This window comes from Salarias fasciatus, chromosome 22 (assembly GCF_902148845.1).
Source record: "Salarias fasciatus chromosome 22, fSalaFa1.1, whole genome shotgun sequence".
In the NCBI taxonomy this organism is placed as follows: Eukaryota; Metazoa; Chordata; class Actinopteri; order Blenniiformes; family Blenniidae; genus Salarias; species Salarias fasciatus.
The window spans coordinates 6,636,911-6,659,250 of NC_043765.1; the positions used below are offsets into that span (position 1 = coordinate 6,636,911).

Genomic DNA, 22,340 nt, shown 5'->3' on the forward strand with positions numbered 1-22,340 from the left:
TGCTCTGAAAACACTCATTAAAGATTTATCCCGCACGGCGGTAACACTTTGACCAAACTGAATGTGATGAAATTAAAAGTGTATTACGCGCTCTTTCTTCTTTCACACAGTTAATTGGTCCCGGACGAGCGCCGCCGCCGCTCCATCGCTTTATGTCTTCTTAAGAGGATGTTCTTGACATTGGCGGGCCGGAAGACGATCCATACATTGATAAACATAATCTGAGGACTTCAGAGGTTTACAGCTTGTAGAAGACTCTCCTGGCAGCTCATTCACATCACAGGCACCGTAAAAGAAAACTGTGTGGCTCACTTCATGCTTTGGAGAAAAGTACGTAAAAACAGACGACCCGCGGTTTTCCCAATATATAACTTTATTTAAAATATTGTTACAATTTATTACTCTACACAACATTTTCAAAACTTTTTTTTTCTTTTTCTTATACTGGTTAGTAAACCTTTGACAAGTGTTTTAGATATAAAACCCTCTGTTATTTAGCTTAGTTCTGCCTCAGGTGTTAATTGATATCTTTACACACTTAGTAAAGGAGACAGCGCTCGTCTTTTAAACCCCCTTTGTTTCATTGTGTGTTCAGCTGATCCTCCAAACAGCCGTTTCTCTCTCTCTCTCTCTCTCACACACTCTCGCGCACACACACACACACACACACACACACACAAACGCACGCACAATGAATGCTCGATGGTGGCTCTAACGTTACACTATAATTTCCCCAATCTTTATAGTTTCTGTTTAAATAAATAAAAGTTCTGAGTTGGAGAAACAAGAGTGCATTATTTGTCAAAAGGATACTCTTCTTTTGTTTTTTTTTTTTCTCTTAAAACAACTATTTACAGGTTATGCTGAAGATAGACAAAACCAAGGCTAAGGTTTTCTCTGCATTCCGGCTGTGGAAAAAGCCCCGTCTTTCAAAGCGTCGAGCGGAAAACTACCTAACACGCAGGCGATCGGCAGGCAGAGATCGGTCGCAGGCAGCTGTGGGGCCAGATGTGCCGGCGATGAGACGAACGCTGAAGCCATTAGAGGGAAGAGAGCGAACGGGCGACTTCGCCGAGGCCTCTTCAGAGGAGTGTGAGCTTAAAGAGGCCAAACTGGAGGAAAAAAAAAACCCAACACCTGCTGCATCTGGATGAGCATTTCAGTAGTGGTGGCGAACGCAAACTACCTGAGTCTCTAGCGCCGTCTGCTCGAGCGTCACCACATCTGCTGCACCGTCCGACATTCATCTTTTATTTTAAATATATCTGAAATTATTCACTTACAAGCTCTGGCTGTCCGGTTTCTCAAAACACAAACACGGCTGGACGACGGCGCCGAACACTGACATACAGAGACGATCCGACACGGGCCAACGGGACACACGCCTCAACGTCCTCGGCACTTCGTTTTTCTCCACCGAAACACCATCAACACGACACCGAGCTCACCAAAGAAAACGGCTGAAATGGACACCGACGCACGGCCGACACACACAACACACACACACACACACCTGTGTGCGGCTGAGACTGAGCATAAGATGGCATCTGGCGGAGACGAGACCAACTCAACCACAGAAATGCTTTTAAAGAAACAACAACCTAGAATTTTTTTTTGTTTTGTTTTTTTTTTTAAACAGAGCAGCTTCCTAAAAGCCTATTCACAGCAGCACGAGCCACGGGGACAGAGAACAAACATCAAACAGTAAAAAACACAGCTTTGAATACATTATTGGGGGGGAGTGAGTCAGTTGTGCTCACAGGAATAAAAGGAACAGAGGCTGCTCTGAGCGCGTGTGGAACCAACGTGGTGCTGCCACGGCAACCGCATCCCCCAGTGATGACGGGAGACCAACCTGGAGAGTCGGAGCCGAGGACAGACGAGCCAGCACACACACACACACACAACCCGCATCTGTCTAAACCTCTTATATGAACAAAAACAAACAAAAAAGCAATCATGCTTGAACAGGTCCGACTCTTCAGTCACAGGCTGTCATAATGACCATTTCTTTTTTTTTTTTTCCCCTCCCATATTACCCGGGACGAGCGTCAAATAGGCAAAAATGCTACCACAGTGGCGTGTTGTATTGCTATAAGCCGCTGTACAACCTGTTTAGTGGCAGAATGACTGGCATGTGCATGCGTGTTACGCTGGGGCTGCAAATGTTCGCTCCACAATAAGGAGACGCTTCCAATTCGTCTCCATCCGCCGTGGTTCAGATACAAAAGCCCTCATCTTCATTTGCTGGCTCCTGCACCGGCGGCTCATCACACGCCACCAATCAGAGCCTAAAAGCTTATCAGCAATGTCAATGATAAACACAGAGGACACACACACACTCACACACAGGCACGCACGCACGCACACACACGGGAGTGTGCTCAAGGTAACTGACTGAAAGCAAATTATGACTGAAGCTAGGCATGGAAATCATCATTTATTGAACTGTATCTTAGGCTCAGCTGAGAAAATAATTTAACTGGAGGGAAACTTGAACCTGTGCTTTGTCAGAGCCGGCACAAGACCAGGAAATGGGAAAAGCAAAGTGCTCTCAATTTAGATTTTTTTGGTTGCTGCCAAAAGTGAGAACATGGCCGAGATCAACTACAAGCCCTTAGTGAAATAAACAGAACTATTGCATTGAAGTGGAATTTAAATCAGTCTGGTAATGACAATGCCTCTTTAATTGGTAAACCCCCCCCCCCATTCCCCCACGTGTAAACCAGCTTTCTGCACAGTTCAGGCGGGACAGTAATGTGAACCTCCAGCTCTACAGTGATGGGAAACATCAAACATAACTAATACCTGTGAGAGAAAAAATAAACAGTTTCTCACACACACAAAACTACATAACTGTAAAATTATATGTCATGTGCGTACGCACACAACTAATACTGTGTACGTTTAGGTGCTCTAGAAAAAAGAAGAAAAAAAAAGGAGTGAATGTTGATAAAGTCACACAACATCCGTCCTTCTGACTTGGTTAATGGACTCGCTGCAGAGGAGTGATCCTCCAGGTGACTTACAGAGCCAGAGGGATCACTCTTTAAGGAGCTCTGAGAAGATTTCTGTTCCTGCACAAAATGTAGGCCTGAGTCAGTGCTGTCCTCTGCTGCCCCCTGCTGCCCCACCTGGAGACTACAGTCCAGCTCTTCTCAGACTGGGGGAAAAAAAACACACGATTCCCGTCCGCCGTTTGTTCAAGATACCATTCCTGCACACAGCTGAGAATGAGAGTCTTCCTCTCAAAGCTCTGCAGCAAAACCCCTCTGATAAAACACTGAGGAGCAAATATCCATCCTGACCTGCTAACTGACGTCAGGCCAGAGGATGAGGTGAAACATGGAGATTAGATTAACCTGCTTGAATGAGATCTCAGTTAGCGTTTCACTGTGTTAGATCGAGAGACCAATTCCTATAGCTCTTATATTAATCTATATTTTATCAGTCGCAGAAATCGTTAAACATATAAACAATTCCATAAACACATTCCTCCACATCTGGATCCGTGTGGCTACCGATGACTCCAGAGAGCAGAAAACACGGTTTCTGTTTAAAGTCCAGCATCAAAAGCATCACTTTGCTTTTTGTTTCATTTATAACTGACAGTGAAAACAGTGGAAACCACTTTTTTTTTTTTTTTTTTGTTTTTTTTTGCATCCCTCCCTTCTTGTTTTCTTCTCAGTTCAGCGGACGAGCTCAACGCTGGAGGTGTTTTGGACCAAGTGGGGTCTTGTTGGAGAGACGGACCATCGCGATCAGCCCTCTCGCCCGTCTGCGCAGCGCTGCGGGAACCCTGACCGTTCGCACGCCGCGCAGATGCGTCACGACAATCTGCTCTGTGCCCGCCCCACGCCACGGGGCCGACGCACGGAAGGGAACAACACACACGCTATGAGGATCTAATAAATGAGGTGAAAGTTGGATTTTGTTGATTTTTTTTCCTTCGTCGCTCTTCTTGCTGCTCGTGTCCCCGGGTTCAGGCAAGCGTGACAATTCCAATTTTCCCCCCAAATCAGTCGCTTCCAGTTTGTTTTTTCGAGGGCAGGGATCGCCTCAGTCTGACGCTGGGTTGTGTGTTTTTCGATGGGCGCTGTCTGAGGTGGCTGTGATGATGTGAATGGACCGGTACTTGGTTTTTTTGAAGAGTTACAGATGATTTTAGGACGTTGCGATCTCCCCCCCTAGGTGGCGCCATCCCTTCTGCTGCGTCTCGAGCGGAGGCAGATACTCTGGAACACAGAAAGACCGGCTCAGGGCTACAAATGCCGAACGGGGGGGAAAAGCTGCCACATCAATGTTATGAAAAGCCTGCGCATTAAATGCTGATTACAACACGAGTCGGTGCACAGGCCCTCACTTCTGGATGTCTGACTCTCTCAACTCCTCGGCTGTTTCTCTTCCAGTGGCTCATAAATTTTCTCCGTCATTCTCATGCCCCGCAGTCGTTTGTCCACATATTTGTCTCACAAGGGGCAAATAGTTTCACATCCTGAGCGCATCTCTCAGAAATGACGAATAGAAACTCACATGACTGTGTGCGCAAATACTCTTGTCTCTTTCTTTTCAGGCAGAAATCCTGATTCTGGAAACTCACAGAAAACAAAACTTCTGTGATTCTTAGTTCTCACTTGACCTTTAATCGGTTCCATGTTGTTACACTGAAGACGTGTTGAAGCGACGTTTTGATTTCACGTTTCCAGTAACGACTCGTCTAAGAATCGATTGATGTTCCCAACTGAGCTGGTTACGTGTAACACATCGCTGACCGGAGCGGATAATAAAAGTCAGTACATTCCACTGGAGCAGGAGAAACGCTTCCACTGAAATTATTCAACAGCGTTTAAGAGACAAACAATCAGCCAAAAGATAAAACTAGAATGATGTATTCTTAATTTCACTGAGTTCTTAAGAACTGCACTTAAGAGATCACTCCACACTGACGCACACTTCCCTGTAGCTTTCTCCAAAGACTCATTTACTAAGCTGCATTCACTGATTTCAGTCTGTTGTATGAAAACACAGAGGAGGAAAATCCTCTCCCTGTCCTTGACATTTTAGGCTTCATCAGATCGTGGATTTTTGAATTATTCATGTTTCTTGACGGTTGCCTTCAATCAAAGCACCGCCTGTACTGCATGTGAAAATATCTCTTCAAAAAAAAAACAAAAAAAAAGAAGAAGAAGTAATGAAAATGATCCTTCAGCCTTCATTTCACCTTTCACTTGTGGTGTTTACTACATTACTGAAAACATTATCTCTTTGAATTTCTGCCAAAAACCCTGTGCGACAGCATTCGCAGCTTACCGTTGTTACTGCAGTTCTTGTTGTCTTTATCAGAGGCCTCTTCCTCAACCTGAGAGCAGAGGAGTCAAGACACAACAACTGTGAGACGACTCGTGCTGGAGAACAGACTGCAGCTCGCACAGCTGTAGCTTTCTGTATCGGCACGGTCAGACACGAGAACAAGCTAAGTTTGGACTTTGGGAGCTGGCACGGAGTCATGCGCTTCCCAGAATGAGAGAGGAAAGGAGGGGTCTTTACCTGTTTCCTCCACTTCAGCTCACAAAAGACCCGCTCGAAGCACTCGTGCATGTAGTTGAACTGCGAGGGAAGAAACGCACGGCGATGTTCGGGTTACCAATGCACCACAACCTGAAAAGCCACAAGTCTAAACCCATGATTACACTAATTGCTTCTTTTTAACTACAGTTTAGATAAGATCTGGAGCAAATACCGTAATTATAATAATCAGTCATATGTGGCAGTTGGTGGTATTTTACAACAACTCCATCAGGCCCATCGAGACCTGCAGCCACGTCGCTGTGTGACCCTGAGTTCTCAGACCCCTGCGGGCTGCGCTCGACTGTAAATCCACGACCACACAATGAAAACGCCCTGCGGAGCGCGTTAAGAAAACAGCGCAGTGTGTGTCAGCTTACATATGGAGTGAAGATCTTGACCCAGCGAGGTTTCTTCTCTCCTCTGGCGTACTCGAAGCAGAAGGCCATCCCCTCCTCGTCGGTGTCCCAGCGCTGCATCTCCGCCCATTCGAAGGCTATTACCTGGTTCTGAGGTAGAAAAAAACAAAAAAAAAAAACAGATTGGAGCAGCTGGATGCACCGTTTTTACTCATTCTGACTATATGCCCTGTAAAGATCACTCCGATCAGTCAATGCCTGGCACCGTGAGGTTAGCCTTTTCAAACCAGGGAACATGATCCCACATCCAGCGTTACCTGGCAGTCTGCCAGCATTGATCATGGACTCGGGTAAACAGTCTATATTGTTTGTTTTCAGCGTCGTAGCTGGCCGCTGTCGTTTCCTTTAATGTGAAGCATTCGTGGCGGTGTTGTATAACAGGCAAGCAGAGCTTTGACATTGAGGAACCCGATGCGCCATTTACTTGGACTCTACTCAGACCATAAAAGCCTACTCTGATCCGGTCATAATTTCAATGTGATAGGGTCAGCGCAGTCTGGAGTGTTTTAATCAGAATCCTTATGGCCCATTTAACCACAGCAAATGTTTACTTTAACACTGTTTTGATCCAGCCAACGGGAACTGTACACGGAGGCAGAAATACTTCACAAGTAAAAGACTGAATAAACAAAACACGCCACGCTTTTCGTCACTGCAATAAAATCCAAACAAGCGCCTTTCGGAGACGCAGCACCGGTGGTCTACCCGCACCGCAGTTTATTCTCACCTCCAGCGTGCCGTCCTCGGTGCAGGCGTGCAGCTTGAAGTGATTGATGCTGATGGCTGTGATGACGTGACCCTTCCTCCTGGAGTCGCAGGAGCAGTGGGGGAAAACCACCTCGTTGTAGCAGTCGCACGTCCGCAGCAGGCTCAGGTACTAACAGGGAAGCACAAAGACACGCGTGAGTTACACTTTCCACTTTGATATTGGATCATGAATTTGTAATTTTGTCTTCTCAAGTACAAATATTACACTTAGGAGTAACAATTCTAATTCAGGGGACAGAGTTAAAGTTGTCTTTCATAGTTGTGAGAATTGCTATTCACAAGTTCTTCAAAGCTGCTGTGATTACAATTCATTTAGCTCCATGAGTCTGGATCCCTGCTTGTGCAATCAGATATTACCTGACACTCGGCGCACACACATCTGTTTTCTCCTCAGAGGTTGATTTTTCGTTTCTTACGTGAGGAGCGACAGAGCAGCGAATGCAGACAGTCGCTGTGACTTCATGTTCTATGAGCTCCACGGCTCCATGCATTGCTCAAGTGTGAAGGGGTTTTGTGACTGTCCATTTCTATTTGGTGGTGTTTTGGTGACGGCTCTGGTCAGCAGGCAAACAGTGTAGTCGCCCCGATCCCCTCCCTGAACAAAGGCTGGTCTGTGGGACTGACCGTGGCCATCTTTCGCTGCTCTGCCAGTTTCTGCAGCTGGTAGGATTTGTCCTCTGTTTTTATGAATCCCTTCTTCACATCATCCAGTGCCTAGACAGACGGGGGAAGAGATAACAAGAGGAGACATTAAAAATATTCATTTAGCAACCATAAATTCCGTGCCTGCTATAATCATAAGAAACATTCGCTTGTAGTGATGGAGGGACTGAAGATACGATCGGATTCTGCAGAGACTTTTTACTTTCCTGAGCTTTCAGCTCATCATTCACTCGTCTTGCTCACAACTTCCAGATTTTTGTACAACTGCTCTTCTCTCAAAGCAACATTTCTGCCTGTAGAAGAGCCAGCCAGCTGTAGACATTGTGATCAGCATCAGACAATGAGTGGCTGGTGCAGAACAGAGCTGATCATTTATCAGCTGAAAAGTGCTGCGTGAGGAATCATCGAAGGCCACAGCTGCCAGGAACGCAATCCCAAACGAACGATAATGTCACACTGCAAGTCCTGGATGTGTTGAAAGCGTCTGTCTCCTAATATAAAAACAACCCAGATCAATTAACTAAGAAATGAAACCTCAGTGCTGCGCTCATAACTCTGCCCCGTGAGGAATAAACAGACCCTGAAATAACCATCAATTAGCCCGAGATTATTATTTTCCAAATAGGGTTCGTTCCAAGCTCTCATGTTTGCTTTAATGAGTCGCTGCTGAACGTCACATGCTTAAAATGCTTCAGGTAGTGACCTTTACTGCTCAGCCTGCAGGATGTTGCTGCAGCTAATTTTAGTGAATAATTGTTCTCTCGGTCCATGTCTGCTATTTCAAAAAGCTGCGGAGGAATCTCACTCGCTGGTGAATTATCATCTATCTCTGCTTTTCTGATGAAGCGGTGACCGTTTAAATGCTAAAGCACATGATTTACATCTGAGGTCTGATGTGTGGAACTGAACGGCGGTGGGTTAATGTGATCAGTTTAGCTTCATTTGCTGGTAAGAGGCAGCATCTGTGTCCAGAAAATGTAAAAAAAAAAAAAAAAAAAGACATTGCCAACAAACTTCCAGGCAGACATCTTTTGGTCACCACAGATTCAGTTTTTGCTTCGTTTAATGAAAATGTATTTTAGGAATAATGCAAAAACAAGAAACCGTGGAAGATCAAAAGCTTTAAAACAAGATTATTGATTTCTAAATTCTATTAACTAAATGGAAGAACTTCTAAACAGTAAGAGGACAGTAATAGAGTATATGCTGTAATGGTCTGGATAGCAGACACGCTCGTCTTCCTTCCCTGGTAATTGGTCCATAAACTTGGGGTCTGTTTGATATTCAGTTCCTGGTGTTCTGTGCAGTTCTGCCTAACAGGCCGAAGCGCTTCAGAAACAAGACGAGCAGGCCGGATGTGATGCGTGGACCCCTGGCCGAGCCCCGTCACGGTGACCGAGGGTCTGCTCCAGGTTGCTATCCAGCCACTCAGAGGTGTTTAAAATGCTACATTTGGTTTGAAAACTGTTTTCAAAATGTAACCCTTGTCGAAATCAAGTATATCTCAAGTAATAAGGTATCAAAAGTTGAAAAAAAAGAAAGGAAAACTATTCCCTGTGAAACGGGACAGAATTATGGTGATTACCTGGTGAAAGCAGTAGTGCAGCGCCAGCGGGTTGTCTCGGAGCAGCTCCTCCTCCTGGAAGCTAAACAGCCATTTGCGTAGAGCTAAACACGTCCCCGGCACTGCCGACGTGTAGTTCTGAACGTAAAGCTTGTGGGGAAACTCATTGGGCGCCAGTTTCCGCACTGCAACACAAAGAAAGCCGGGACCAGAGCGGAGAAACGAGGTGAGATGATAACTCGCTGTCCCAAATATCAAGTGACGCGTCCTTGTTTTCCCAAAACTACACACACACACACCCCACAGCCACGTTAGATGATACAAGTTTTTTTTTTTATTTTAAAAATAGATACATAAATAATATTAATGAGATAACAGACTGACCTCCAAGAGAGCTTTAAAATGAAATGCGGAATTCAGCAGTGAAAAGCATCGAATAGACACACAGATCTTACCAAAGGAGTGATTGATGACTTCAAAAAGGGCGAAGTAGCTGGCCATAATACTGTCCATCCCAACCTTCAACACTAACGCCTGTCAGAAGAGAAAAACAGGGTCAAGCTCACATATTACACAGCATGAGAGTTTAACATGACGCCGTCTCTAGGGAGTAACCGGCACGATAAACGGGTGTTACCTGGTACACCTGGTCTGTGGTGCTGTTCTTACGGACTCTGACGGCGATGGTGGTTTTGTCCGGCAGCGCTATCCGCAGCTCCACGTCTGTCACTCCGTTATAGTTCTGCACAGAGGAGACTGACAATAAGAGCGGCTCGGGAGCTGAACACGCTCCTGTTGAATGATAACAGATTGTATTTATGGCGATTTACTGCTATTCTCCTAGTAAAAACAGAAAGTCATAAACACAGATTCTATCTGAGCTAATCCCACAAATTTTGCTTCTTTAAAAATGGAATTAAATAAGTAGTAAATTGGTTTTACAGCCGATCAAATCAGCCTGTTGGTAAGCAAGAAACCCTTCAATAAAACTGAAATGAGAATTTCTGACGACGACTGAGAACATGGTGCGTCTTTTCTGGACTCACACTTGACCGGACTAAGAGAAATAGCTTTTCCAAACCCACAAAGGAAGCATTTCCAATCAGAAGACCAATGAAAGAGAAGCATACCTCGTCTGATTCCGAGAGAAACTCCTGCATGATGTCGCTCTCCCCGATCACCCGCACCGAGCACACTTGAGACGAGCACAGAGAAAGACGGAGAGGTCAGAGCAAATCAAATAAACAAAGGCCGGCTAAATGTCACCGTGTCTGTAACTTGTTCTCATATTTGCAGCATCTACTGAACACTGTGAAAACTGATGACAGCCGGAGCTCGCTAGACTTTCAGTCTCAGCTACAAGACATCAGCCCACGGACTCATCTTCATCACCCTGCACTGCTGGCTGTCCTTAAACAAGAGCTCTGAAAATGGAGCAGTAGTTCTTGAACATATGGATTGCTTTTGTTTTTTTCCCTTGTTTAAAAAAAAAAAAAAAAAATCAACCCATAAGCAGGTTTATCCACAGGGGACCCTTCCAAAGCAGCTTACCTCGCTCCAGATACTCCTCCAGGCCCCGACGCCGGGCGTCCAGCTGCTGCTCCGACAGGGAGAAGGGCCATTTCCCGGGAAGCTTCGGGAAGTTGAAGTTGGAGAACTCCCTCTTGAGGTTCTGGTGCAGGATGGCAAACTCGCGGTAGCGTTTGGAGCACAGCTGCCGCCCCGACATGTACACGTTGTACACCTACAGCCATGGAAACGGACAAGAAAGCATTAGAATAGCAGGAGCAGATACAAAGTTTTAATCCAAGAGTTAGAGCTTGTTGGGTTTTTTTTTTTATTTTCTATCCATGATGAGATAAGCTTTTCCCTCCTACAAGGGAGATGTCAGACTCTGTTTAATGTCAGCAGTGAAGGTCATGTGTCAAATCAGCACTCACCACAAATCTCTCAGAGTGCTGCTCTACATGCTTGTACGTGGGAATGGAAATGGGCACGGCCTGCTTGTCGCTGTAGTCGTAGTTGGGCTGGACATCCTCTCCGCCCTCCAGCCCGTCGGCCTCCTGCGGTGGGACAGATAACACAGCCAGGACCAGCTCCTTCTCCCCGGCGCGGATCAGGTCCACCACCTGCTTGTGGGTTGCGCCTTCCACGCTCACCCCGTTCCTGGAAGGAAGCCAAAGCGAGATGTCAGACGCAATGAGGGGGAGGGATGGATAAACAGAGAAAAGGATTTGAATGCACCCCACCAAAAAAAAAAAGTCTTTGCACACAATCAATCTGTGTTTCCAAAGGGCAGTTCATTCAACTCTGCACACAGAGGGGATACGAAGCACCGAGTACCGAGTTGAGCACGCCTCCACGGCGCCCCGGACGACTCCCGTTTGTTTGTGTCGGCGTTGTATGAAAGTCGTGTTGGTTCCGTTTCAAACAAGTCATTCAAAATGCCACTTCGGTGGAACTAAAATGAGAACGGCACACCCCGCCTTGTTTTCCAGGTTTTGATCAGGTTTACGTCGCTTAATGTCAGCTTGGTTCAACAGCAGCAGGTACGAAAATGAGGCTAGTGTCAAATTACAAGCACTGGCTCGAAGCACTGGCTCTTGCAGAGAAAATCAAAAACGACAAACATTTAGAGCAAAAGGCTTAAACTCCAACGACACGCCAGTGTTACCTAAGATACCCTGAAGAGATGCTGTGACAGCGAACTGAGTCACCGGCACTGTGGGTCGGCAGTCTAACTGCCAAATACCAACATTTAGGAGGAATCATCCAGATGAACTGTTTTTAATTGAGATTTGTCAGATCTCAAAGTGCTATGAATATGACAATCTGATTGATTAAAGCCAATTTTATCAGTGGCGCAGGTATCTTCCCTGCAGAATGTGCTACTATTGTGTGCCAGTGCACTTTTCTCCATTGATTGGCTCAGCGTTGGTGGTGTTGAGTAGCCAGGTCAGCTCTAATGTTCCCCTCTCCTTTGGCGCTTTGAGACGCCTCCCTTCTTGGCTTTGCCGAGGCCAGATGGCACCAGCGTCAGGTGTCTCTGCTAATCTGCCTAAACAGTGGGACAGACAGAGACAGCGAAGGACGGAAAAGGCAGGCGCTGTCCACGGCCTGCCACGTTGATCAGAGGGGCTGCGTTTCATTTCGTGGGGCACAGCGAAAAGGTGACGGGAATAAAGAGGCTGGTGAAAGCAAAAAATCAACAGCAGGAGAAGGGGGGAGCTGGTGTGTTGTGGGAACAGATACTGACATGACAGGATTCCTCGAAACTGGTCAACTGAGAAGCGAAATTTGGGAAAGGAGGGACAAGATAAAGGGACGAAGTTCAAGTTTCAAGACGACTCTGATCCTGTAAAGCAAAACGGAAACAGTCGTGTCTGTCTTACAGGGGCTCATGTGTCAAACAGGCCAACAAAGGACTGAAGTAAACGAGCTCTGTTCAGATCCAAGGCCTTTCCCTTCCTGATGAGCCATGTCATGAACAAGCAGGGTGACTTTGTCCCAATTCACCTTCAATAAGCACTTGAGGTAAATTGGTGACTTAAAATTATTTCGCTACAACAGTCACCGGGAAAGAGCAATTGTTTTTTCTTTCCAAAATGTTTCACGGTCGTTGGGACGACAATGTTTTGAAAACAATCACCGTAACGCTGGCGTTCAGGTCACATATAGGCTCAAACAGTATCTGGTGAAAACTGTCCACACGTGAGATCCAGGTGACGGTGCAGAAAATGTACACTTTACTGGAGGAGTGCTGTTAAGTTCAGACGAGCAAGCAGCACTCTGGAATTCTCCATTGTTATTGTTGCCTGTCCACTCACACGTGACTGACTGTCAGTGTAGTGAGCATGTGCAGCACATCTCAGACAAGTTGTGTTTTCCCTGTTTATACTCTGTTCGATGCATTTTGAGAAAGCTGCACTTTTTCACTATGACAGATTTCGCCAAATATATTATCTGAGAGAATAACTGAGCAAAACAGACAACAGTAATACAAAATTCTAATCTCACCAATAAAGCCCAGACTCATAAAAAGCATGATAAAGTATTCTTTGAGTACAGAGCAGGAAAAACAGGACTGTTCTTCTTATCTGATCATTTCGACAAGAACCACTCAGGCTGAGAGTCAGGAAATAAACTACACATGTTATCACAATAGAAGAGAATGCAGTTCTTGTTGAACCTATAGAGCAAAAAGTTGACACATGATAAACTTGACCGGCTTTTTGTGAGGTTTTGCGAAACAGTCACACTGGTTCATAAGTCACATGTAAGTATTGTAGCTGTCATGTGACCCTGGAGGGATTCAAAGGTTTAAAAGGCTGGAGCGCAGACTGTGTAAAACCATACTGATGCCTCAGCAAGTGGAAGTAAAGCAAACGTTCGCTGTTTTCTGTTTCAATTCTTCCTTTTTTTTTTTAAGCGATTAACCCATGGCCCCTATCACAGCTGCCCGTTTACATGTTTTCACTGATTTTAAAGTTTCCAAACACACATGCAGCTCCGGGAACTCATTTTATGAGGGGAAGATAAAATCATGAACCAGTTTACTGGATGACTGTCTGTGGGGGCATTTCTGATCAAATGCAGACGTATTAGAGGGCTATATGCAGAATTATAAATACAGGATCACCACCAGTGTAACAGTTTGGAAACAGCCGTGATTCACTGAACAGAATCACAGCTTCACAGGTAAAATCACACTGTGATTATAATACTATTCAATCCTTTCCATTTCTAAAATGTGAAGCCAGTGTGATGAAGTGGATCAGAGACGGCCCTGAAATTCCCTCAAAATGAAGCCATTTGATTTTTTGAGAGACAAAATATTGTCGGAAGGCCATGTGCAAAGCACAGGAAGCTCAAGTGTTCAACAGGCATTTCAGATGGTTAGATGTCAGTGTGTGTGGTCGACTGGTCGTTTTTCTGCTCTGTGATGGAGAGGTGACTTGTCCCTTTTGACCACTGTTAGTTGGGATTGGCCTGAGCAGGATAGAGGATGGATGGATGGATGGACATGTCCAACCATTGTCAAGTTCAGAGTTGCATATAAACAGTTTGAGGATGATACGGATACATTTGAAGTATAGATAATACATGTCAAAACTTTGTTCTTAAAGAGAAAAACTGTTAGGCAGACCGCCTGCAGAGCATTCTCTAAACCCTGTCACGTGGATTGAAACCACTTGAAGACAGAGATAGTAGACTGGTGGTGACAGTGATGAGAGATAAAACACAGCACCTGCATCAGCTGGGGAAGGTAAAGAGCGCCTACAGTCCCGTCCTCTGAGGCTGAACCGGAGCTTTTCATCAGGGTCAAAACGCATCCCATCACCACTGTGCGGATGAGAATCCAGTGCGACCTCGGCTGAGTTTTAGGTTTCTGACCACCTCCACGCTGAGGCAGCTGCTGCGCAAGACGCTAGCCAAAACAGAAGCTAGCCGGAGCTAATCAACATGCACAGCCTGTTGTCCAACTTATGTAAGCTGGTTAGCTCCCTGCCTAATTCACCAGCATTAGCTCGGTGAGCCACATCAACAAATGCTGAGTTTGGTCCAAATTCACACCGGTTCCGCCGAGGATGCGGTTGGTTGAACGGCGGCTTCTGTTATAATAACACACGTAGCTCGGCGGAGGCTAATTGGAACACATGCCTGAAATAGGAGACACGGGCTACACCGAGCGCCTAGCCCCGGATGCTAACTGCCCGTCTCCTCTGGCGAACAGAAGCCCACTTACACTTCCAGGATCCGGTCACCCTTGGCTATCCCGGCCCGGTCCGCCGCTCCTCCGGGAAGCACCGCGCTGACATGCTGGAGGGGAGCGTACAGCTCCCCGTTGATGCTCCTCAGCTGCCCACCTTCGCTGACCTGACCGCGAACATTGAAGCCGTAGCCGGACTCCGACTTGACGATCCTCACCACCCGCGGACCCGACATCACCGTGGCCGCGGTCTGGCCCGCGGTGCCCGCCGACGAGCCGACCACCGGACCGTTACGGGATGCCGAAGGGAGAGCCGGACGAATTTCATCGTCTCCTACATCCGCCATCTTCTTCTCAGGCAACTCCCCCCACCAACTGCCAGTCGGGTGTCTTCTACCAAATTCAAAACAACACTCGGTCTCTGTCCCTCGGCGCCGCCGGAGCTCCACAGACCGACTCTGTTGTTCAGCCCGCCCCTCCGCAGCGTCACGAGACACGGCCGCACAACGTGACCCGCCGGAGGCGTCACCGGAGGCGTCAGCGGGCCCGGTGGCTCTGCTGCCTCCAGGCTCCGGTAAGAATGCTGTCTGTCTCCGGTTAAACACCTGCATTGCTCCTAGAGACATTTATTTAGATGTTTCCCTTCGAATGAATCAGTTAAAACTTATGTACGAGATTTTACACAAAGACAACATTAACGTTGTTGGTAATAATAATAATAATAATAATAATAATAATAATAATAATAATAATTACAAGAGGCTCCAATCCAGCCCGTGAACCCAGCAGGCAAACTGTAAAAAATTGTGAAGAACGCACTGAATTCTTCACATAGCTTTCTTAAAGAGTAGAGGAAAAAAATGCAGCACTGAGAATCGAGCTGAGAAGTCTTTGATGCTACCATGAAAACCAGCAAACTATCAAAGCTACCAAACTATCAAAGCCTCATTGTGACTTCCTAAAAACAGGCACGCAAAAGTACTTTGCAAACTGTTGTTGCAACGATTGAACTGTATTTTGAATCATTAAATTTGGCTTCATATCGAGATTGCAGTAATTTATTGTACTAATATTTCTGATTTGGACAATAACAACAAGAAAAAGCAACTTTAGAATGTGAATTTAAAGATTATATGAGTTTGTCTTACTTTTTTTTAAATCAGTCTAGCTTACTCAAGATGAAATTATGTGGCCCCTGAACTAAAATGTGTTCAACACCGTTGTGCTGACTTTAAGGTGACAAAATACGAAAGAAAAAAAATGTTTTGCACCTTATTGTATTGTATTCATCTAAAAGATGTGTAAAAACTGAAAATATCTACAAACGAAACTATATTTAAACATGCACTTGAGTCTTTCTTGTAAAAAAACACTAGTACTGTAGGACAGCAGGCATTGAAGTCAGCAGTAAAGACAGTAAACTTCAAAGTAGAATAAACCCCATTAGTAAATGGCATTTTATGAAGAAATGGTGAAATATGTGATTTTACTTAGGCTTACACTGTTTTGCAAGAAAAACACATCACCTAACACCCACTGTTTAAAATGCCATGATTCTTCAAGGGTCACACAGTGGTATAGTTAGCACTCTTGTAGCGATAGTGAAAGTGATAGTCTTTGTGTGGAGTTTGCATGTTCTTTCTGTGCATGCCTGGATTTTCTCCAGATGTTCCAGATTCTTCAAACAGTCCAAACACATGGGTTTAAAAGCGGAGTGGTGATTATAAAACTGACCCCATGTTTGACTATGTGTGTGTGTGGGTGTGTAGCTCTGCATTTGACCTGCTATAACCACTTACCAACTGGAGAAGCAACATTTTCTAATTGTGTAAATTCAACCCGGGCCCATCCGTCTCCTGTGCACAAACACAAACTCACATTTGAGCATATCAACACTAATAGCTTACTTTTGGACCCATCGAACTGGACTCAAACCGGAGAGATTCTCACTGTGATTTGCGAGCAGAAACCGCCACACATCTGTGTGACCCCTACACTTCACATGCAATACTTAAACATAATACGCACTATAAAAACTACAGTATAGCTGCTGTTGCATCTAAATCTAACAAATCACAACATTCAGGTAACGTTAGTGTGAGATGTTTATCTCGCCGCAGGGTGTGTAGTGTGTCAACAGAATTAAGCCACAGAGGATGTTGTGGAAAGTATCACAAGTGTCGACTTGCAAAGATTATGTCGCCGACATATTTATGCAACAATTCAACAGGGAAGAAGATACAGATGACACACATCTCATGGCTGTTAAATGACAATCAGACATTTCATGGAAAAATATTCCTCACAATATAACCACGGCTGTATTTCTTTAAGATTGTGTTGAACAAAGTGAACAACTTCAATTTCTCAGAGAAAAAGATGATTTATTTTTACATTGCGATACAATTTTGTGACTTTATGTTTGCGGCTTCCAGCAGTAGAAAATAATGCATCCCTTCAACAGATGACTGTGTCAGGGAGCCCTTCTCTTTTCCGCTGCTCTCTCAGCCAGCCCCAAGGTGGCGTCAGATCCTCATTTGCTTGACTTGATGAATTCGTGGCACATCACAGTGAGGGCCGTGACCAAGTTAGCAAACTCCTGGAAATCCACCGTGTTGTCTGCGTTTCTGTCCAATTCTTTGAAAATTTTGTCTACTGCAGCCTTGTCATTGGCTTTCTGTAATGAAGAAAAACATTATATGGATGAGGCAATGAACGTCAGAATAATAATAAACAATCACATTTTATAGAAACAGAAAACCTCAGTAATACTCTGCAAGGGTTCAGTTTTGCAAGTGTTGCATTGCCTTCTTGAGGAAATAAGGGGTTTCAACAGAGGGGAAAACAGGTATCACTCACGCCCAGGAGTTCCCCAAGCTCAGTCTGAAGAAGATCCTTCAGCTCCTGCTTGGTTAAGGTGTCACTGTCCCCCTCCTTTCTAGCGTATTTGTCGAAGACGTTGAGGAGCAGGGCCATGGCCTGCTGAGTGTCAGACATGATGGCGGCTGCTTCAAGAAGACAGAAATGGAGTTCCGTTTAATTGTGACTCAAAATTGTCCACTAAGCCCCCAAAAGTGTCAACGTGAATGATAAAAACTCTAAAAAGTAAATTGTTGTTCTTAAATAATGCTCTCTTGATTCCATCTAGGGGGCAGAGTCGAGGTTTGTTAAGATCATCTGGGGTTGATTATTGTGGATCATGTGGTGTTGTGGTGAAATGTGTTATTTGTTGTTTCTTTTTTTTCGGGGGGAAATGAGGGAGTAGGCATCCCATCTGGAGGTTTAATGGAAACGGGATCTAAGAAGTTTACTCTCGTTTTGCAGGAGTGGTTTTGAACAGTTTGATGCTTCATTCTTACAAATGACATAACAGTAAACTCTCCACAGTTAACAACTCCTTTAATGAATTCAAGGAGCAAACAGGGATTACAGCATTGCATTTGCCTCTGCCAAACTCTTCCTCTGTTTTCCATGAGATCTGCTAATCAAACCAGCCTGGGTTTCCTCTTGGGCTGAACCACTCCTTTCTCGCTCTGCCACTGGTTTCTAATCCAGCGCGTCTGCTAAGTGGCACAGCACATTGTTAAGGCGACAGCTCCATCTCTCTAGGTAACTCGATAAAGAAGCAGGCCACGACTTGATTAAAATCCCAGGAGTTTAGTCTCTACACTGTTTGAATAGTATGGGTTTTTTTTTTTTTTTTTCCCACCCGCCCCATAAACCCGAGAGAGAGTATGTTCTGTGACTCATATGCGCTGTTCCCTCTCTGGGGTCTGAGCTGAGGAAACTGTGGCATCAGATTGGTAAACAGACTGGAATTTGCGGAGGAGAATGCACAACACCAGCACTATACACTGTTGACATTTTTTAACTTTTGGTGCAACTGTTATAGGAAGCAGATATGGATTCGGATATATACAGTAATATTTAGATGGCATTACTGGCTCAAAGTTGGCAGATAACTTGTACTGGCACTGAAGGATAATGAGCAACGGATGTTACAACTTGAAGTTACATAATCGTGGAAAAAGTAAGCTCAGAAAAACCTGAAAATGCATAAACGCTGAAGGAAAACTATGCAAACACTTGTGAATCAAATCTTCAAGTGCAGTCGAATAAAACTCACAATAATGACGCAGTCAGAATTTTACGAAACACCACAGGACAGAGTGCTGATGTGTTTTTATAACGAGTATCCGCAACTTAGCTGCTAAAAACAATATTCCGATTTGTTTTTTTCTTTCTTTTACTCACCGAGGCTTTAATGGAAGAAGACCAGAGAAATAAAATGAGGCTTGGAGGAGCTGCAGTGATGGAAAAATGGATGCAGCTCAGGTTTTATGCACCACCACACCCTGCATCCCTCCCTCTGTGATGCTCACTTCATCCCCGACCACTCCCCCCACTCCTTTTCTGTCAACTTACTGCTTTCATTCTCCAACTTTTCCTTTCAGGAAGCACTTAATTTATAGACAATTCCAGCATCTGGCGAGTTTACAAAAAGCTTAAGTTACATATGCAAAACATTTTAGCAGTAATTCCTCATGTTGTGATGTGGGATTGTGTCTGAACCAATAGTTTTAAGGGCCGTGACAACAGGGAGGATGCACCCACAGGGTGTGTTGCAGGATCAGATTACAAGGCAGATTGCTGTGTCTTCGTCATTTTTTCTTTTTCTTTTTTTACTTTATGCATGCTGTTTAATTTAGTGCTTTTTTTCACCAGTTTAATGAACTTTTTTCTTTGTAGAAACATGCCGCATTTATTGGCGTCGCTCTTTAAGGCTGTTGTTTAAGGAGTTGACGAAGATGAATCACTTCTTGTAACTCTGCACTCACTCACAGCCGCTCCAAGTCGAAAGACAAGGAGATCCACAATTTGTGTCACGCACTTTAGCTTTAGAGCCTTACACAAACAAATCTAGTAAGACCGTGGAAGACACAGGACAAATACAAGATTTATAAGATATGTTCAGGCCATTGCCAAAACAATGCAGATTGTTTTTAAAATGTAATTTCAGATTTACACTGTGTTCTCTGTGTCTGGAAAAATCTCCAGAATTCAGGTCTTTGATTTGAAATGGGAAGTATATGATTTGGAAATAATTATAACATTTCTTTCACATCAGAAAAGTTGATGAACAGTTACCAAAACAGCCGAACGAGAATTTTGTTTGGCAGTTTTGTAATACCAAACATTTTGATTGTTTGTTGCGTTTACTAATTTCTGGCGTCTTTTGTCTATTTTGGCTTAATTGTCTGACATGCACATGATGCCCAAGAGAAAACACTGGGGAGAGTGAGTCACTGAGAGTGGATTGTTATCGTCCTGAATGGGACCACTCTTCTTCACAAGTTTGTGGCGAAGCAATGAGTCACAGTCACGTCCCTTAAGCTCAAGTCTTACAGAAGAAGAAGAAGAAGAAGAAAAAGCCCCCCAAAAAATGCGTACAGTGGAAACTTTGTGTGTTTGTTTCTACGTGTGTGTGGTCTGCTGTGTGGCTTTGAATTACATATAAACTGTCTTTAGTGGGGGTGCAATTGTTTCAGGCCTCTAATTAACTTCAAAGTCTCACTAAATCTAGATCACGGGTTTGAAAAGGTTCCTGTCACCATCATGCAACACATCATTTTCAACATTCAAATAATATTGCAGTCGTTTTCTTCATTCATTTTTTTTTTTTTTTGACTGCGGAAATCTTTTGTCAGATTATTTCCTGTTGTCTTGTTTGCCAAAATCACTCAGAGCAACCAGATCAGGAAAGTAGTCGGTATCCATGGCAACCACATTTTGCAAAAACACTCAGCTGTGATTCATATGAAAATATGTGTGGTGAATCTGGAAAGGTTTAAATAACTCGCCCAGGCCTCACGGCCAGCATGGGGATCACAGCTTTACTTTGGCGCCATCTAGTGGTGTATTGCAATGCTTTACCTAATGTTTTAGATTCACAGAAAAATTATGACACCACGTCTTTGCCATTGGTGAATAATAAAAGTAAACAACGCCCAGTCTATTTTTAAAATAGTTAAATAGTTCCTGAATACATTTTTTGGAATATTCATAATATAGTACATCAAGTACTGAGGGTAAAGTTGTATGTTCTGTTATTTTTTTTTTTTTTTGCCCACAAACCATATTTAATAAATCTATCCGGATTCTGTCAGGAAAATATAGATGAAAAAAGTACATAATTTCTTCTGAAATATATAACTTTTTATACTGCTTTTGGAATTTTCGGTTTACAAATTACTGAAAGTTTATGATCAAAAAAGCCTGTATGGTTTTTAGAATATACAGAAATGGAGTTTCAGCAGCTTGATGTTTTTAAAGAACATTTCAACAGTTACTTTTTTGTTTTTAACTCCTTGGGTCAGCATTAAAACCTGAACTAAATGTTCAATGTAATAAAACTCAGCAGTAAAAAATACTAAACTGACATACTGTTACACAACGCATTAAAAAAAAAAGTCTGTAAGTGGGCTGGAGCTGTCAGGGAATATCTTCAAGAAGCACAGCATTCCTGCTGTCTTGCCCTAATCACCGCATAACATCGGTGTCTGGCAAAAATTAGTTTATCCTATAAGTTATAAGATTATAATAATATGGGTCTATAAAGGATCAAGCGTGTCATTGGACGGCCGGAGAAATCCAAGACACGCACAAGGAGAGCGTGCAAACTGCAGGACTTCTCACTGTGAGGTGAAAACACTAACCACTGCGCCATACAGCACTATACACATCAGATTTTAAATATTTATAACATAATTAACATAAATTTATAACATATCGTGGCCTGAGCTATATTAAAATCTATCAACTTACTGCTCTGATTTTCAATAGTTTTGCTTACAGTGTTTTATAAGAATGAACCTGTGTGTGTAACTGTGACTGTAGTATTTTTGTAAGGTCATCTTCTCCTTTCTTTTAAGACCACAATGGTTTGATTTCATTTCCCAAAACAAGATTACAAGCCAGGTGCTGGAATACTTGGCATGTTCAGACCGTACATGTTATTGTTTCCCACATTCCCATTGAGTGCTTTTTTTTTTTTTTTAAACTTCCTGTGAATCAGGTGTGGTATGTTTCAGTGAATGCTTCCTAAACTCTGGACCCACACCGGTACACACCCTACAGGGAATGACTGAACAGCAGTAGTAAAACTGTGAGGGTCTGCAGGATCAGACTGTGACAAAGGTCGTGATGTGTGTGTCAGTAAGTTTCATACAAACAGAGAACAAGACTTGACCTGAACATAACGTCACAGACGAGGATACAGTCTCTTGCTTCATACTTGGAGAGACTTATTCATTATGACAAATAGCTGTTTTAGTCGTCTCCATCACGAGATAATCATATAGCCGCTGGAATGAGTGTTTTGTGTCTTTTTTTTTTTAATACATAAAAATGAAGAGATCTTGTGAAACGAAGCAATATGGGAACTGCACAAGAGGAACATAGAATAGCAGAGGAGGAATTCCCGGGCCTGGACACTCAGCTGTGGGTCACATGGGTGTGGTGCCTGTGTAAACCGATGGATAACTACAAACTCTGCCCACACACACACACACACACACACACACACACACACACACACACACACACACACACACCACAGTTGCCCAGGCAACCTCAGTGTTTGCACTGTAAC

General features: G+C 44.0%; 2 protein-coding genes across 3 annotated transcripts; both read right to left on the reverse strand.

The window, feature by feature from the left end:
- Positions 1 to 630: 630 nt before the first annotated feature.
- snx27a (sorting nexin 27a) lies at positions 631 to 15,150 on the reverse strand. Its single transcript, XM_030120616.1, has 13 exons — positions 14,726 to 15,150; positions 10,920 to 11,145; positions 10,531 to 10,723; positions 10,110 to 10,174; positions 9,617 to 9,721; positions 9,435 to 9,513; positions 9,001 to 9,164; positions 7,377 to 7,466; positions 6,712 to 6,861; positions 5,946 to 6,074; positions 5,548 to 5,607; positions 5,311 to 5,359; positions 631 to 4,235 (listed from the first exon to the last, which is right to left on the reverse strand). The coding sequence occupies exons 1-13, from the start codon at positions 15,034 to 15,036 to the stop codon at positions 4,165 to 4,167; spliced, it is 1,692 nt and encodes a 563-aa protein (XP_029976476.1). The 5' UTR covers positions 15,037 to 15,150; the 3' UTR covers positions 631 to 4,164.
- A 1,906-nt stretch (positions 15,151 to 17,056) lies between these two features.
- LOC115409418 (ictacalcin-like) lies at positions 17,057 to 19,056 on the reverse strand. 2 transcript variants are annotated; one of them, XM_030120592.1, is made up of 3 exons: positions 18,944 to 19,056; positions 17,549 to 17,697; positions 17,057 to 17,366 (listed from the first exon to the last, which is right to left on the reverse strand). In XM_030120592.1, exons 2-3 carry the CDS (start codon positions 17,684 to 17,686, stop codon positions 17,223 to 17,225), a joined length of 282 nt encoding a protein of 93 aa, XP_029976452.1. In that variant the 5' UTR covers positions 17,687 to 17,697; positions 18,944 to 19,056; the 3' UTR covers positions 17,057 to 17,222. The 2 variants fall into 2 exon arrangements, with proteins under 2 accessions (XP_029976452.1, XP_029976453.1); XM_030120593.1 differs by having other exon boundaries at positions 17,549 to 17,694; positions 18,944 to 19,046.
- Between the last annotated feature and the right edge of the window lie 3,284 nt (positions 19,057 to 22,340).